The sequence below is a fragment of the Bos indicus x Bos taurus genome, chromosome 22 (assembly GCF_003369695.1).
Source record: "Bos indicus x Bos taurus breed Angus x Brahman F1 hybrid chromosome 22, Bos_hybrid_MaternalHap_v2.0, whole genome shotgun sequence".
NCBI lineage: Eukaryota > Metazoa > Chordata > Mammalia > Artiodactyla > Bovidae > Bos > Bos indicus x Bos taurus.
The window spans coordinates 48,979,455-48,993,541 of record NC_040097.1 but is presented as its reverse complement, the minus strand read 5'-3'; the positions used below and the strand labels follow the sequence as shown (position 1 = coordinate 48,993,541).

The window sequence follows — 14,087 nt, the reverse complement described above, 5'->3', positions numbered from 1 at the left end:
AGAGATACAGAAAGATTTGAAGTACGAGTTGGATAAAGATAAATTGGGAAAATACTAACTACAAGAAATGTCATAAAACTGTGTTAGCGTCACATTAAAGTAGGGTTTCTGGCAAGGAGCAAACAAACAAATGAAAGGGGTTATTTTGTAGTAAGAAAAGTTGTATTGGAACATATAAAAAATTTCTATAACCCAAAGGAGAAGCAGCCCAGTGGAAAACGGGAAAGGATGTGAAGAGGCAGTTTTCAGAAGGAGCTGACTCACACACGCATGACCACTTTCACAAGCGATTAGGAAATGGGGATCAGAACCGTGACGTCCGATTTCACCCTGCTCCGGTTAGCACGTCGCAGGGCTCGGGGTGGCTCAGTGGGTCTGGAGTCTCTTGGGCACGTACAGAGTACATCCACGTGGGAGAACAGTGTGACCGTGACCTGTGAGTTGGAGATGCTCATCCCTGTGTCCCCCTTCTCTGACCTCTAACCCGTGGTGTATCCCCCTAGAGGAACACCCGCTCATGAGAAAACGCACAGGGGACCCCAGGAGGGCCCATGGCGGCAGGGCTCACGGCAGCAAGCATTGTCAGGGACCCTCGAGGTCCAACAGGAGGGTGGGCCCTGAGGTGGTGGTCTGACTGTACAGTGAGCTGTTCGCTAACACCGAGAGTAGCGGTGTCAAGAGCAGGTGAAGAGCGTGTGTACTCCACAGCGAGGCAGCCTTGGGCTCAAAACCTGGTTTTGACACTTAATAAACATCTTGGGTAGAGTTATTCTCTTATGTGGGAGAAGTTCAGAGATGGGTGTAGTCCAGTTTGGGATTCTTTCCTGCCTCTTGTATGTGTGTGTCATTGCACAGTGCGTGCACACGTGTGTGTGTGCTCCAGCCCTCCTCCTCACCTCCATTTAGGTTCCCTTTATCCCGCACACACCAGCCATCCTACTCTGGTCGTGGGGAAGATGGTGAAGAGCATCCTGTGTGGACCGGGGGAGGCGGAGTCACAAACTCAGATCCGGGTATTGCCGCTGGGCGCCCCCACCTTCAGGACCCTCCTTGGCTGCTCTGGAGGAGCCTGCGGTGACAGCGGGTGCTCGGCTAAGGGCAGGTCCCTCCTCGGGGCAGGGTGAGGGGAGCCCAGAGCACAGCCTCCAGGGAAGGGAGCCTGACCCCTGTGTGCGCTTGTGTGGCGGGGTGGGGGCTGCCTCTCTTCTCTGCGCAGACCTGGAGGCTGGACGATGTGGGAGAAAGCTGGGCTTGCCTCACTTGGCCGCCTCTCTGGCTTGGTGGCTCCTGCAGGGAGCGGGGGTGGTGACCTGGTGCCTGAGGTGGGTGGGTGGTGGCTGGCATCCCATTCTCACCACTCCACAGTGTAGGGGGACTGCGCCCACAGGGAGGCGGGGCTGTTCAGGGAGCCCCGGGAACCAAGGGCAGAGTGCAGTGGCCGGCTGGCTGCTGGGGTCTGTGGTACCTCTGAGAGCTGTTGGCTGAGCTGAATGTTCCCTAGACCCAGAGCTCGGGGGACCCCAGGGGAGGCGTGGCTGCTCCGGCTGCACCCCCTCCCCCAAGGTCTGCCTCAGGTCTCCAGCACTCTCTGTCTCCCCATTAGATTTCCCCCTTGTCTCCCCAAGTGCAAGTTGGGTACATCCAAGGCCAGCTGGCCTGGGAAACAGACCTTGCGTGTCAGAGCCCATCTATTCAGGTCCATCCTGCTTTCAGATCGTGGGTTCCGAGTGGAATATGCGTGTGGTTCTGTGTGTCCAGGATTGGGGTTTCCGTGTCTCGCCTGGACTGGGGGCTTGGGGAGCACCAGGGGTGTCTTCCCACCGAGGTTTAGACTCCTTGGAACATAAGGACCACCTCTTGGGGACACTGCTGCTTGTATACCTGTTTCCTTGAGAGGCTAGTGCTCAGGTCGGCTGGTGCTCGGGGTAGAATGAACCCCTTACCCTCATGTCTTCGGGGGAGGTGCCCAGAGCTCTGAGGCAGCAAGTGCGGGCACAGCTTCTTCTCCTGCTGGGATGGGTGAATGGGCGGGGGTTGGGGGAGCCTCCTGTGTAGGGGGCCCCGGCTCTATGAGCGTGGGCAGGAGCCCTGTGTCTATTAAAAGGCGGAGGCGGCCTTGTGGTTGGAGTGTTGCCAGAGGCTATAAATAGCTGAGTGTGTGCAGAGGAGTGCCAGGGAGGAGGGAGGAGGGGGATTCCTCTCCAGCTGGCAGCAGAGTCTGGGAGTGGGGGGGCATGCAGCCTCCCGGTCTCCCCGAGTCCCCCTGGGGGACAAAGCTCTTGCAGGTGTGGGTGTGCACACCCCAGCCTGACGGGGCGGGGGGCTTGTGCTGTGATGAAATGGCGTTGGCAGTGAGGAGGGGTCTGACTTTGATATAACAGTGATGGTGCCAGGCATCTTTCTCACTTAAAATGCAATAACTCAAGTCATTCTTGGGACAGCCAAGGAAGTGGGTTCGTTAGCATCCCCTTTACCCGAGTGGGGAAACACAGGCACGAGGTGGTTGGGGCACTTGCCAGGAGGTGTCCAAACCAGGACCTGAATGGGGTCGAGGCCCCTTTTTTTCAGTTGATGTGTGGGGTTCGCCGGGTGGCGCTAGTGGTAAGGGACAGCCTGCCCGTGCGGGAGGCGCTGGAGACATGGGTTCCATCCCTGGGTCAGGAAGATCCCCTGGAGGAGGGCACGGCAACCCACTCCAGTATTCTTGCCTGGAGAATCCCATGGACAGAGGAGCCTGGCGGGCTGCAGTGCATGGGGTCACAAAGAGTCAGACACGACTGAGCGACTTAGCATGCATGCACGTGTAGGAGGATCTTGTCAGGTGTGGGTCCATGGTCATCCTGAGCCCTGGGTCTTAACTGGAGCCTTGAGATTTGGAGTTCCCAGCCCTGTCCGCATGGGTCCTGCTCACAGTAGTGGCCAGAGGGGTCCCTGCTTGGTCAGTAGCCTGGAGAGAAGAGCTGGGCCAAGCTTGGGACACTCCTGCTGTGTGCTGACTTCTCTCTTTCGGCGGGCTCCCAGCTTTATACGGGGCGCGGAGGCTTGTTGTCTGAGCGCAGATGGACCTTAGGGCTTGGGCTGCAGGCTGAGGCCATCCCTCGTTTTCCCCTCCCTTGACAATCCAGCTCCAGCCAGGAGAGAACTATGTCCTTCTGTCTGATTATTGGTCCATCCTTCTTTCGGTGCCTCTGCCCATCTTTCCAGCCTGTGTCTGGACCTGGTTCTAGCACTCAAGACAGTTAAGGTTTCTGCTGTCAAAGCATCAGCTTTGCAGTCCTGTGGGGGAAGCCCACAGGATTAGGAAGCAATCATCAAGCACATTTGTAATGTTTTGTTTCTTATATGAGTGTTTATTATGTTATTGTCTCTGGGGGGATTATCTTTGGTTGCATTATTTTTATACTTTTTGAATGTCTGGAAAAACCCTTTAAACAGCAATAGGCAATTAGTCACAGGGGATAAATGAGGTGATGGAGGAAGTGCAAAGGCCTGTGGAAGTGGAGAGTAATTGGCCTGGCCTCCAGGGAGAGAGAAGAGCCAACATTTAAAGGAGAAAGTGGGGAACGTCTTGCAGCCAGAGGTAGTAACTTGTGTGAAGCCTGGAAGCCGAGCATATTCAAGAGCCTGGCAATGTTGTGTGCTGCAGTCGGGGGAAGGAGGGTGGGGTTGTGCCCAGCACCTGTCTGTAGCCCAGCTTGGGGGTCCGGCCCACAGGTCACCAGAGGACCCCCACTAGATTTGCTGCCATGGATGCAGTGGGTCCTGTGTGCCCTCTGGATTGGGGGCTTTGCAGAGTATGCAGCTGCCGATGCTGCTGCAGGTCGGCGGGGGGAGGGGGAGGTGTGGGCATCGTTGGCACCAGCATGGGCCCTGCCACAGTGTTTCCATCCCATTCCCTCAGCCCCACCTCTCGCTAGCAGAGCTGCTGAGACAAGACAGAGACATGGGCAGGAAGCTGCGCTCCTAGTTTCTCCAAAGTGGTCCCCGAGTTTTGCATGAAAACCACCTGGGACAAAGGGGGTGGTTAAAACACAGATCCTGCCCCCACTCCAGTTGGCAGGGTCTGGGCTGGGCCCAGGAATAGGCATGTCTAGCATCACCCTCCCGCCCCACTCCAGCACACACGGTGATTCTGACATGCCTGCGGTCGCAGGGAGGCACCCGGAGCTCCGGGTGTTGGCCGAGCCCCTCCCTGTGCACTGGCTGCCAGTCTGTGCCCGCCCCTCCTCCAGCCCAGGGGCCTGGGGCGGTTCAGCAGCAGCTGCCTCCTGGGCACAGGTTCGGGGCGCGGGGAGGCCGAGACACGGGAGTGCATCTACTACAACGCCAACTGGGAGCTGGAGCGCACCAACCAGAGCGGCCTGGAGCGCTGCGAGGGCGAGCGGGACAAGCGGCTGCACTGCTACGCCTCCTGGCGCAACAGCTCGGGCACCATCGAGCTCGTCAAGAAAGGCTGCTGGCTGGACGACTTCAACTGCTACGACAGGTGCCGGCACCCCCGAGGCCGGGAGTCTGGAGTCCACACGGGCTGTCGCCGGGTCCCAGCCCTCCCGGGTTTTGAGGTCCCCAGTGATGCTGGAGGGTTGTCCCCGCCTTGGATCTGCGTCCCGCTTCCGGGGAGCCCGACCCCCACGGTTCCCCATAGGATCTCTGTCTGTGGGGAGGGCTTTGGCTGGGCCGCCCTGGGAGTCTGTTCCTCAGCCGAGCTGTGGATGGGAAACTGTGCCTCCAGGCAGGAGTGCGTGGCCACCGAGGAGAACCCCCAGGTGTACTTCTGCTGCTGCGAAGGCAACTTCTGCAACGAGCGCTTCACCCACCTGCCCGAGGCGGGCGGCCCAGAAGGTGAGGGCGTGGGGGGAGCAGATGTGGGCCGGCTTTGGCCCCCAGATGCTCGGCTTCTGCGTGGGGTGGGGAGCGGCTGCAGGGGTCTCTGGTCTGGCTCTGGAGGTGCGCAGGTAGGCGCACTGTGTGACGCTGGGCTCCGTGTGTCCCCTAGTCACGTACGAGCCACCCCCGACAGCCCCCACCCTGCTCACTGTGCTGGCCTACTCGCTGCTGCCCGTCGGGGGCCTCTCCCTCATCGCCCTGCTGGCCTTCTGGATGTACCGACATCGCAAGCCCCCCTACGGCCACGTGGACATCCACGAGGTGAGACGGGGGTGGCTCGGGGTGGGGCGGGGTAGATCCTATTACGGCCAGATCCTGTTAAGCCCTGGATCTCCCTAGGACCCTGGACCTCCACCCCCGTCCCCTCTGGTGGGCCTGAAGCCTCTGCAGCTGCTGGAGATCAAGGCTCGGGGGCGCTTTGGTTGTGTCTGGAAGGCGCAGCTCATGAACGACTTCGTGGCTGTCAAGATCTTCCCACTCCAGGTGTGTGTCTGCCTGTGGTGGGGGGAGTCTCCAGGTCATCTGGCTGGGGCCTGAGCCCTCCTGCCCAAGAGCAGTCCATACCCTGTGTAAGCGGGGTGAGAGAGGAATGGGCCCCATTGCGGGTGGCGGGCCTAGGGTAGAGCTTTGTGAAACCTTGATTTGCAGAACTTCAGTCCACCCTGGTTTTCAGGGTTTTGCTTTGACATCAGGTTCTGCTTAGAGGCCCTGGACACAGGCTAACGGAGCCATTGCCCAGGACACTTGGCAGAACCAGGCCTGCTCTGCTTCTCGTTGGTTGGGTGGTCCTGGGCCACTCATTTCTGTCACTCTGGACCTCAGTGCCCCCTGTCGTAAATCAGGTGCTGGCCTTAGTGATCTCAGGGCTCACCGCTGGCCTGTGGTCCTTGGCCCGGCTCAGTCCTGCCCTGCGCCCTGACAGGCTGAGGTTGGGAGCGGGTGGGAAGCTGCCAGGCGGCATGGCTGCGGTGGGGTTCAGCCGCACCTCCCTGCTTCAGGACAAGCAGTCGTGGCAGAGTGAGCGGGAGATCTTCAGCACGCCTGGCATGAAGCACGAGAACCTGCTGCAGTTCATTGCCGCTGAGAAGCGAGGCTCCAGCCTGGAGGCAGAGCTGTGGCTCATCACGGCCTTCCACGACAAGGTGAGCCTTGCCCTGCGGACCCTGCTCCCGCGGGAGGTGACCATGGGCCCACCGTGGCCTTCCCCCGAGGTCCCCGTCCACGGGTGTGGACACGAGGGTCTGCAGGAAGAACCCCTCTCCCTGGGATCAGTTCTTGCAAACAGGAGTAGTGACTTCATGATTATCACTGTCTGACATCACCCGCTTCCCAGCCCCTCCTAGCCTCGTCGGTGCCAACCTCCTGGTGGGGAGCTCAGCCATCTGACCCACGGGTACTGCCCTCCAGGGGCAGGGCTGGGTCCTGCCCGCGTGCCCAGAGCCTGTGCTGTCTCCCGTAGGGCTCCCTCACGGATTACCTCAAGGGGAACATCATCACATGGAACGAACTGTGTCACGTGGCAGAGACGATGTCTAGAGGCCTCTCATACCTACACGAGGATGTGCCCTGGTGCCGGGGCGAGGGCCACAAGCCATCTATTGCCCACAGGTACCTGGGTTAGCAGTTGCCCTCTCTTCTCTTGACCTGGAGCCACAGAGAGGGTTAGAGGTTGAGGGCAGGGCCCGGTGGGGGTGGTTCTCAGTTTCATAAACATGCTTAGCCGCTCTGTGGTGTGTCAGGGGCAACCCTGGCCCTTCCCCTGACTTCCACCCTTGTCTGCTCAGGCTGTGGTCTTGCAAGCTGGTTCTCTGGTGCCCTCCAGTGGCCACAGAAGGAAGTGCTGATTCTGTCCCTGGTTGGAGTTCTGTGCGTTGATCCTTGCTGTATTAGAGCATACATATCCTGTTAACTGTCAGAGTGACGACGTGTGTATACGTGTGTATGTAGCCTCTGGAAAACTCTGTAGTCCTGGGAGAATGAGCTTTAAGAAAGGCAAATAACGGATTATTATGAAAGGAATGTTGACCTTGCAGATCCCCTGAAACAGTCTCGGGGATTCTCTGGAGTCCTTGGATGGTGCTTTGAGAGCCAGTCTGTTTGTTACCTTATCACAGTGGCAGGCACTACTCTAGACACTCCGAAATGCCAAGTCCTTTAAGCCTCCTAACTGCTCTGTGACATAAGCACTATTTTCCCCAGCCCTTCTTACAGGTGAAGGAACAGCAGCACAGAAAAGATGACCTAGTTTAGTGTGGCAGGGAGGCTCCTCTCTGACTGTGAGGGAGCCTCAGATTCTGGGGTTCAAAGCTGCAGGGCCACAGTGGGCATAACATGAATGACATAGGGCATTGACTGTAGGAAATTACCGTTTCTGTAGGTCAAACACGGTTGAATGCTGACTCTTCATTGGGTCCAGGCTAACAATAGTGCATAGTAAGTGTGCCGGGGTGGCTCGTCCGTCAGTTTAGTCCTCAGAGTAAGGCTGAGACAGGCATGAGGAAGTTGAGGACCTGCTAGGGAAAGGCAGGGCTGAGCGCAACCCCAGCGCCCACTGCACCACCTCCAGAGCAGCCCGAACCTCTGGGGCAGCAGTCCCCAACCTTTTGGCAGCAGGGACCAGTTTTGTGGAAGACAGTTTTTCTACGGACTGGGGTGAGGGTGGTTTCAGGTTGATTTAAACATGTTACATTTCAGTGCACTTTATTTTTATTATTACTGTATTAGCTCTACCTCAGATCATCAGGCATTAGATCGTGGAGTTTGGGGACCTCTGCTCTGGGGCCTGCTCAGAATCAGGCAAATTCATTGAAACTTCTCTTTTCACTTACATCCCAAACGGTGTAAATTCTTGCCAGGAAACTTACATCCCCAGCTGCAGTGCCCCTCCTCAAACCCTCTGAGAATGTGAGGGCTGGCCTTTGATGCTGGGGACTAGACGGGGGTTGGCGTTGCTGTGACAGCTCTGGTCGGAGTGCAGTTAGGGATTCTCACACTGACGGAGGGGAGTGTCCTAAAGCTGCCTGCCTGTGTGGCTTCGTGGAACTCCAACCTGGTGCAGACCCTGCTCCCCACAGGGTGGGATGGGCCCCGGCTTAGGGCTCTGGGAGTCCAGGTGGGAAGGCAGGAGCAAGGTCGATCGGACCACAGGTTCGGCTCCCTCTCAGTCCACTGTCTCCACAGGGACTTTAAGAGCAAGAATGTATTGCTGAAGAGTGACCTCACTGCTGTGCTGGCTGACTTTGGCCTGGCTGTTCGGTTTGAGCCAGGGAAACCTCCGGGGGACACTCACGGGCAGGTGACGAGCCTCAGGGGATAGAAGACAGGGGTGGACATTGCCCTTCTGGTGTCAGCTGGCAGGGGACAGGGGTCACCCCGTGAGCTCAGAGTTGTCTGAGAACCCTAGGGGCTATGCTCTCATTTCACCAGTGGGGAGGTGAGGCCTGGAGGGTGGCATGGCTTCCTGCGCCGGTCAGCGAGAAACAGATTTCCCTTCCCTCTTTCAGTAATTATTAAAGAAGATAAAAATAAGATAAATAAATAAGTGTATATTAAGAATCCAAATCAAAAACCTGGAGAAAAAGTAACCTAAAGTTAAACCTGAGCAGATCATCCTAAAACAACTGCTGTTAATATTTTGAACTATTCTCCCCCTTCTGTTTTTGGTGGCAGTCTCAGTAAAATACACATTATCTGTGGAGCCCCTTGTGGTGTTGATGGAGTAAAGAGGCAGCGGTTCTGTGGTAGATTACTACTGTCTGGAGTCATATTCACAGTCGTCATTGCATCGTGCCCCTTGTAGGCTCCCCGCCCCCTCCTCCCCACGACCATCGGGGACAGCTGTCATTGTCGATGACCCTGCTGTGCACACGGGCTGTAGCTCCCATGTCCTGTGAGTGCATCTCTACATGCTTGGTGACCACAGCCCCTCCCCTGTCCTCACGCAGGTGGGCACGCGGCGGTACATGGCCCCCGAGGTGCTCGAGGGAGCCATCAACTTCCAGAGAGACGCCTTTCTGCGCATCGACATGTACGCCATGGGGCTGGTGCTGTGGGAGCTCGTGTCCCGCTGCAAAGCTGCCGATGGTGAGCAGGGCAGGAGCCCCGAGCGTCCTGGGTGTGGTGGGGGAGAAGTGGGGCAGTCGGGTGACCCCCTCCCAACCCCGCCTCGGGACTCACTCTCTCCTCCAGGACCTGTGGATGAGTACATGCTGCCTTTTGAGGAGGAGATCGGCCAGCACCCGTCACTGGAGGAGCTGCAGGAGGTGGTGGTGCACAAGAAGATGCGGCCCGCCATCAAGGATCACTGGCTGAAACACCCGGTGAGGGCCGGTGGGGGGCGCTGCGGAGGAGGCTGTGGGCACAGGATGCTGACGCCAGGAGGGGAGCTTCACCCAGCGTCCTGTGTGGCAGGGCCAGAGGGCAGGGCTCAGGCCGCAGGACCGGCCCCCCCTCATGCCGGGGCAGTGCCTCCCTTCCACCTGGGGAGTGTCTGTGCGGGTTAGTGCTCTCCAGCTGGGGCGGCGGCTCTGGTTTTGACCCCAGAGAGTGATGGGACCTGACACATGGGATGGAAATCCTGGATCTGTCCGTCAGTAGCTGGGTGACATCAGGCAAATTGCTTTAATTCTCTGAGCTCTTGTCTCCTCAGGGTAGTATTAGATTTAAGGAGTTGCTGTACTTCACTGGGCAGGACACCTATCACTTAAGTGTTTAATATGGCTTAGCTCTGATGAAGTAATCGCTTTTCCCTGCCCTCATCAAGTTTTTGAGCCTGGGCTGAGCTACGTGGCATCTGGGCCCCTCCAATCTGGGGACATGTACAAAAGACCCCAGCTGTGGAAACCGTTAACATTTCTTGGATATTTGCCTTGAGCTCCATTGAATCCTTTTCCCCTGGCACCCTAGGGTTAATTCAGAAGGACACCATTGGGGGCTAGCCCTCTTCCCACATGGTCAGGGGTTGACCTGTGGAGGTCAGGTTCTGCTGCCATGCTGCTTGCTCTGTGAAACCCAAGACTGCAAATGGAGAAAATTTAGGCACAGGGAGAGGGATGCTGGGCCTTACCTTCTGCCTCAGACTTTCAGTTTCTCAGGGCAGAGATGCTGCGGTTGCCAGTCCAGTTCTCTGATGTGGAACAGGTCCAGAGGGGTCTGAGTGTGGCCTAGTGCCAAGCAGGCCGGATTGTTCCTGGGTATGGATGGGCACTTTGCTCATCTTGCGGCCTTTCCCAGCTACACGCAGTTGGTTCCAGCACAGGGTGTCAGGCCACATTCCCTGGACTCTGGGGAGGTTCTGGGGGCCGTGGGGAAAAGGGTGGGATGAAGTCCCCCTCTGTCTCCACTGTAACTGCACATTGGGCCCCTGTGTGATTTGGGTTTTGCCTGAGATTTTGTTGCAGTGTCACCACTCCAAGGCAGGCAGCCCCGAGGGGCCCTGGACTCCCTTGTTGAGTACTGAGGTTCCGTGGCCCTTTCCTGGGGGCTGTGGAGGAGGCCGGTGGGCTCAGGATGCTGACTGCTGGCAGGGGAGCTTGCCCCAGACCCCTGTGGACAGGCCTGTGGGCTCAGTCCTCAGGAACAAGTTTGCTTGTCCTCACTGGTTTGCTTGTCCTCACTGAGGGCCACCAGCAAAGGCATGTGTTTCCCCTCTTCCGCCGGCATGCAGGGCCTGGCCCAGCTCTGCGTGACCATCGAGGAGTGCTGGGACCACGATGCAGAGGCTCGCCTGTCTGCGGGCTGTGTGGAGGAGCGAGTGTCCCTGATCCGGAGGTCGGTCAACAGCACTACCTCGGACTGTCTTGTCTCCCTGGTGACCTCCGTCACCAATGTGGACCTGCCCCCGAAGGAGTCGAGCATCTAAGCCCAGGACACGAGTGGATCTCCAGACTCAGTAGATCTGAAGAGGAAAGGAAAAAAAAACAAAAAAAAAGTTGTGTTTTGTTTTGGAAATCCCATAATACCAACAAACACATAAAATGCAGCTGCTATTTTACCTTGACTTTTTATTATTATTATAATTATTATAATTATTATTATTAATATTATTTTTTGGATTGGATCAGTTTTTACCAGCACATTGCTCTACTGTATCGCAAACAGCGGACACGTCAGCAGGCGTTGAGGTGCTGAGCTGTGAATGCAGAACCAGCGCCATGCTGAAGAGCCTCGGCCACCTCCCGCCCTTCGGGGTCCATTTTTCCCCGCTTTCTCTTTGTTTGTTGTCTCAGAACCTGTGACACAAAGAAACCCATCCTGTCTTAGGAAACTTAATGCTGCAAACTCTACCTAGAGGAACCTTTGAAGACTGTTACATAAGAACACATCTTCCTCATGGGAGGAGTTTCCCTCTGCCCTCATCCCCCTCCCGCCTCGCCTTTTACTGTGTTTTTCTCCCTTTTTAGACAGTGAGTTTAAGAAACAGCAGGCGTGTCTTTTCACGGATTAACGGGTGTTGTCCTGACCGAGGAAAAACTGGGCTGAGGATGAGGATGGTTTGGACTGGAGGGAGGACGGAGCTGGGGGTGGGTTCTGGAGCAGAGTTACACTGGACTCGGGCACACTCGGAGCAACATCCTTTGCTATGAGACTACTTCTCAGGTAACCCGGAATCGAGGGGAAGGATAGCATGGAGGCCGAGCATGAACGGCAAGAGCGGGGTTTGGAGAAAGTCTGAAATCAGGTGTGGCTCTGGCCCATCTGTGTGCCCTGTCCAGTTTTTCTTTTCACCCATTTGGGCTTGGGCATAGGACACAATATTTTTTTCTACCCTGATTTTAAGGTTCAGCGAGGGTAGAAATCATCACGGTTTAGTGAGTACAGTCTTCATGAGACATTATACTGTAAATATCTATAATGGAGGAAAAGTTGAAATAGTTTCCTCCTGGAGCAGTTCAGGGAAATGGCCACGGAGGGGGCGCCCTGCACAGCCGGGGCGAGAGGATTTCCTGGGTCTGGCCTGGCCAAGGCCTGTCTCTCTGGAGAGCCCCAGAGTCCTGCAGCGCTGGCTCTGTCTGTCCCTTTATGTAGCTTGTGGACACAGCTTTCTCCAGACCCCCTTACAAGAGGTGCATATTCGAAAAAACCGTTTCTCTGTTTTGCCATAACCTTGCTCTCGTCAGTGAATGTTCCTAATGCTGCTGTTTCAACCTTTGACTTTTTTTTTTTTAATTTATGAAACATGCAAATTTTTAAAAGAAAAACAAAACACACACATCCACACAAATGCTTTGCTATGTGGCTTCCGAGGTTTAAATTTTGAAAAGTAAAAGAATTAAAACTTCACGACCACAGACCACCTCAAACCAGAAATACCTCAGAATTTTCTACTTGTGTAAGGTTTATTATATATTTTATTAGTTGTGTTGTCTCGTAGTAAGTATATTTTAATGTAAGTTGGCTTTTATGACAAGAAAGTTTAAAAGAAATAGAGAAAAAGAAAAAAAGTTGTGAGTCTTCTAGGGAATGCTCCCGTTTTTCGTTGATAACATCCCCTTGTAAATAATTGTCATCCACTGTGGGTTGGCTGTCTGGGCTGAGTCTGGGCATTCATCACTCTTATTGTGAAGGCGTTTCCTTCCCATTGCTTTAGACCATTTTATTTGAAAACTGGATCTCTTCACCTGGAGGGTAGGCGAGTTGGTGGGCAATGGGGAGAGGTTGACTGGGGTGAGAAGGGGGGTTGCCTCCTCCTGAGTTTTTTGGAGGTTCCGCTGTTTCCCTCGACTTGAGAGGTCATTGTTCAGAATGACGGGCGACCCCACTTTAACCTGGGAAAACTGTGGCCTTTAGACCCCCATGAGGTAATTTTACTTGAGACTTAATTTCTTAAGCAAATCAGCGGTGGCGCGAGGGGAACTGACCGGCAGGTCCCTGGAGCCGCACTGCCTGGGCCGCCTGTGATGGCCGGGCCGGGTGGCGGGGGCGCTGGGCCCCCCAGGCTGGGTCCTCCTCTGCGTGTTTGGACACAGTGCGGTGGGAGGTGAGCTTTGCTTCATGGGTCAAAATGTGAGCTGGCCAGAGTGGCTCCAGGGACAGGTTTTTGTTTTTTTTAGTAAGTTATTTGTCTATTTCTTCTTCCTTTTCTTTTTAAAACTATTTTGTGCTGTGGTATTTTTTCCTCCCTCGGAATGATTTTTAACAGCAAAACAGGCCTTACAGCAGTTGCTTTTCTTTTCCACTTATTTCTTTCAGAAGCTTTAAAATATTTATTAAAAAGTGCCATATCTGGTTTCCCCAGCTTTTTCCTTATTTAGGTAGGCAGTGCTTGGCATCTCTACTTTTCAACCCTCAGAAGAAACAAATAAACCACTAAGAAATGTAGCTGATTTCCGACAGGAATGATCAGATCCCTGATCCTATCCCGTGTGGAACACTGAAGCCCAGCCTCTGTTTGGTTTTAGGTTTCCTCTGGGCAGTTTTTCTTTTGTGTGCTGGCTTGATTCTCCGGAGAGCAAGTTTTGCCCTGCTATGGGGCCTCTTTAGGCTGAGGCAGGGATTGGGGTCCCCCTCTGCTGGCCCTGTGCCCAGCCACTGTCACTTCCTCAGGGCCGTGGCACCAGAATGAGGTGTCAGGAATTGGCTCCCGGGTGGCGTGTCTTGGCAGAGGGCTTCTGGTGGCGTGCTGTGCCGAGTGTCCCTGCCCATGATCGTGGCCAGGAGAAGGTGGGCGTCTCTCTCCCGACATGCCGCTGGGGCCTGGGGGGCTCTTCTGCCTCTGATGAAGTCATCTTTGTCCTCACGAATCCTCTGGGGAGCCAGCCATCCGCGGCTCCAGCTTGTGCCGACAGGCTTGTGGGGCTCAGCCTGTGCTCATCTCCACAGATGCTTCACGCACTCTCCATTTCCAGGGAGCTCATATCACTCCTACATTTTTTTTCTCTTTCCCTCCAAGCTCTGTGGAAGAGTGAGAGCTGTGGAGTCTGGTCTCATCGTCCCTGCCCCGTTCAGGATAGGAGGGTGGCCAAGTCAGAGGACAGAAGTGGCCCAGGACCCCTGCCCCTTCCTCCAGAGTGTGCTGTTGTCCAGTCAGGCTCCTGGCTGTGGAGAGTGTCTTCTCTTTGGTCACTCGTGGAGAGGTCTCCACTCACTCCAGTGTTCTTTCTTGGAGAATCCCAGGGACAGAGCAGCCTAGTGGGCTGCCGTCTGTGGGGTCGCACAGAGTCGGACATGACTGAAGTGACTTAGCAGCAGCAGCAGGGGAG

General features: G+C 55.7%; 1 protein-coding gene across 2 annotated transcripts in view; it reads left to right on the top strand.

Moving 5' to 3' along the window:
* ACVR2B (activin A receptor type 2B) overlaps positions 1–12,080 on the top strand; it is a 31,094-nt gene extending 19,014 nt beyond the window's left edge. For both annotated transcript variants that reach the window (XM_027522667.1, XM_027522666.1), the window contains exons 2-11: positions 4,279–4,486; positions 4,733–4,842; positions 4,997–5,148; positions 5,227–5,370; positions 5,886–6,029; positions 6,347–6,495; positions 8,068–8,182; positions 8,832–8,970; positions 9,076–9,206; positions 10,553–12,080. In XM_027522667.1, the coding sequence (XP_027378468.1) occupies positions 4,279–4,486; positions 4,733–4,842; positions 4,997–5,148; positions 5,227–5,370; positions 5,886–6,029; positions 6,347–6,495; positions 8,068–8,182; positions 8,832–8,970; positions 9,076–9,206; positions 10,553–10,747 (1,487 nt within the window). In that variant the 3' untranslated portion in view covers positions 10,748–12,080. The remainder of the gene's footprint in view (positions 1–4,278; positions 4,487–4,732; positions 4,843–4,996; positions 5,149–5,226; positions 5,371–5,885; positions 6,030–6,346; positions 6,496–8,067; positions 8,183–8,831; positions 8,971–9,075; positions 9,207–10,552) is intronic.
* Positions 12,081–14,087: the final 2,007 nt, after the last annotated feature.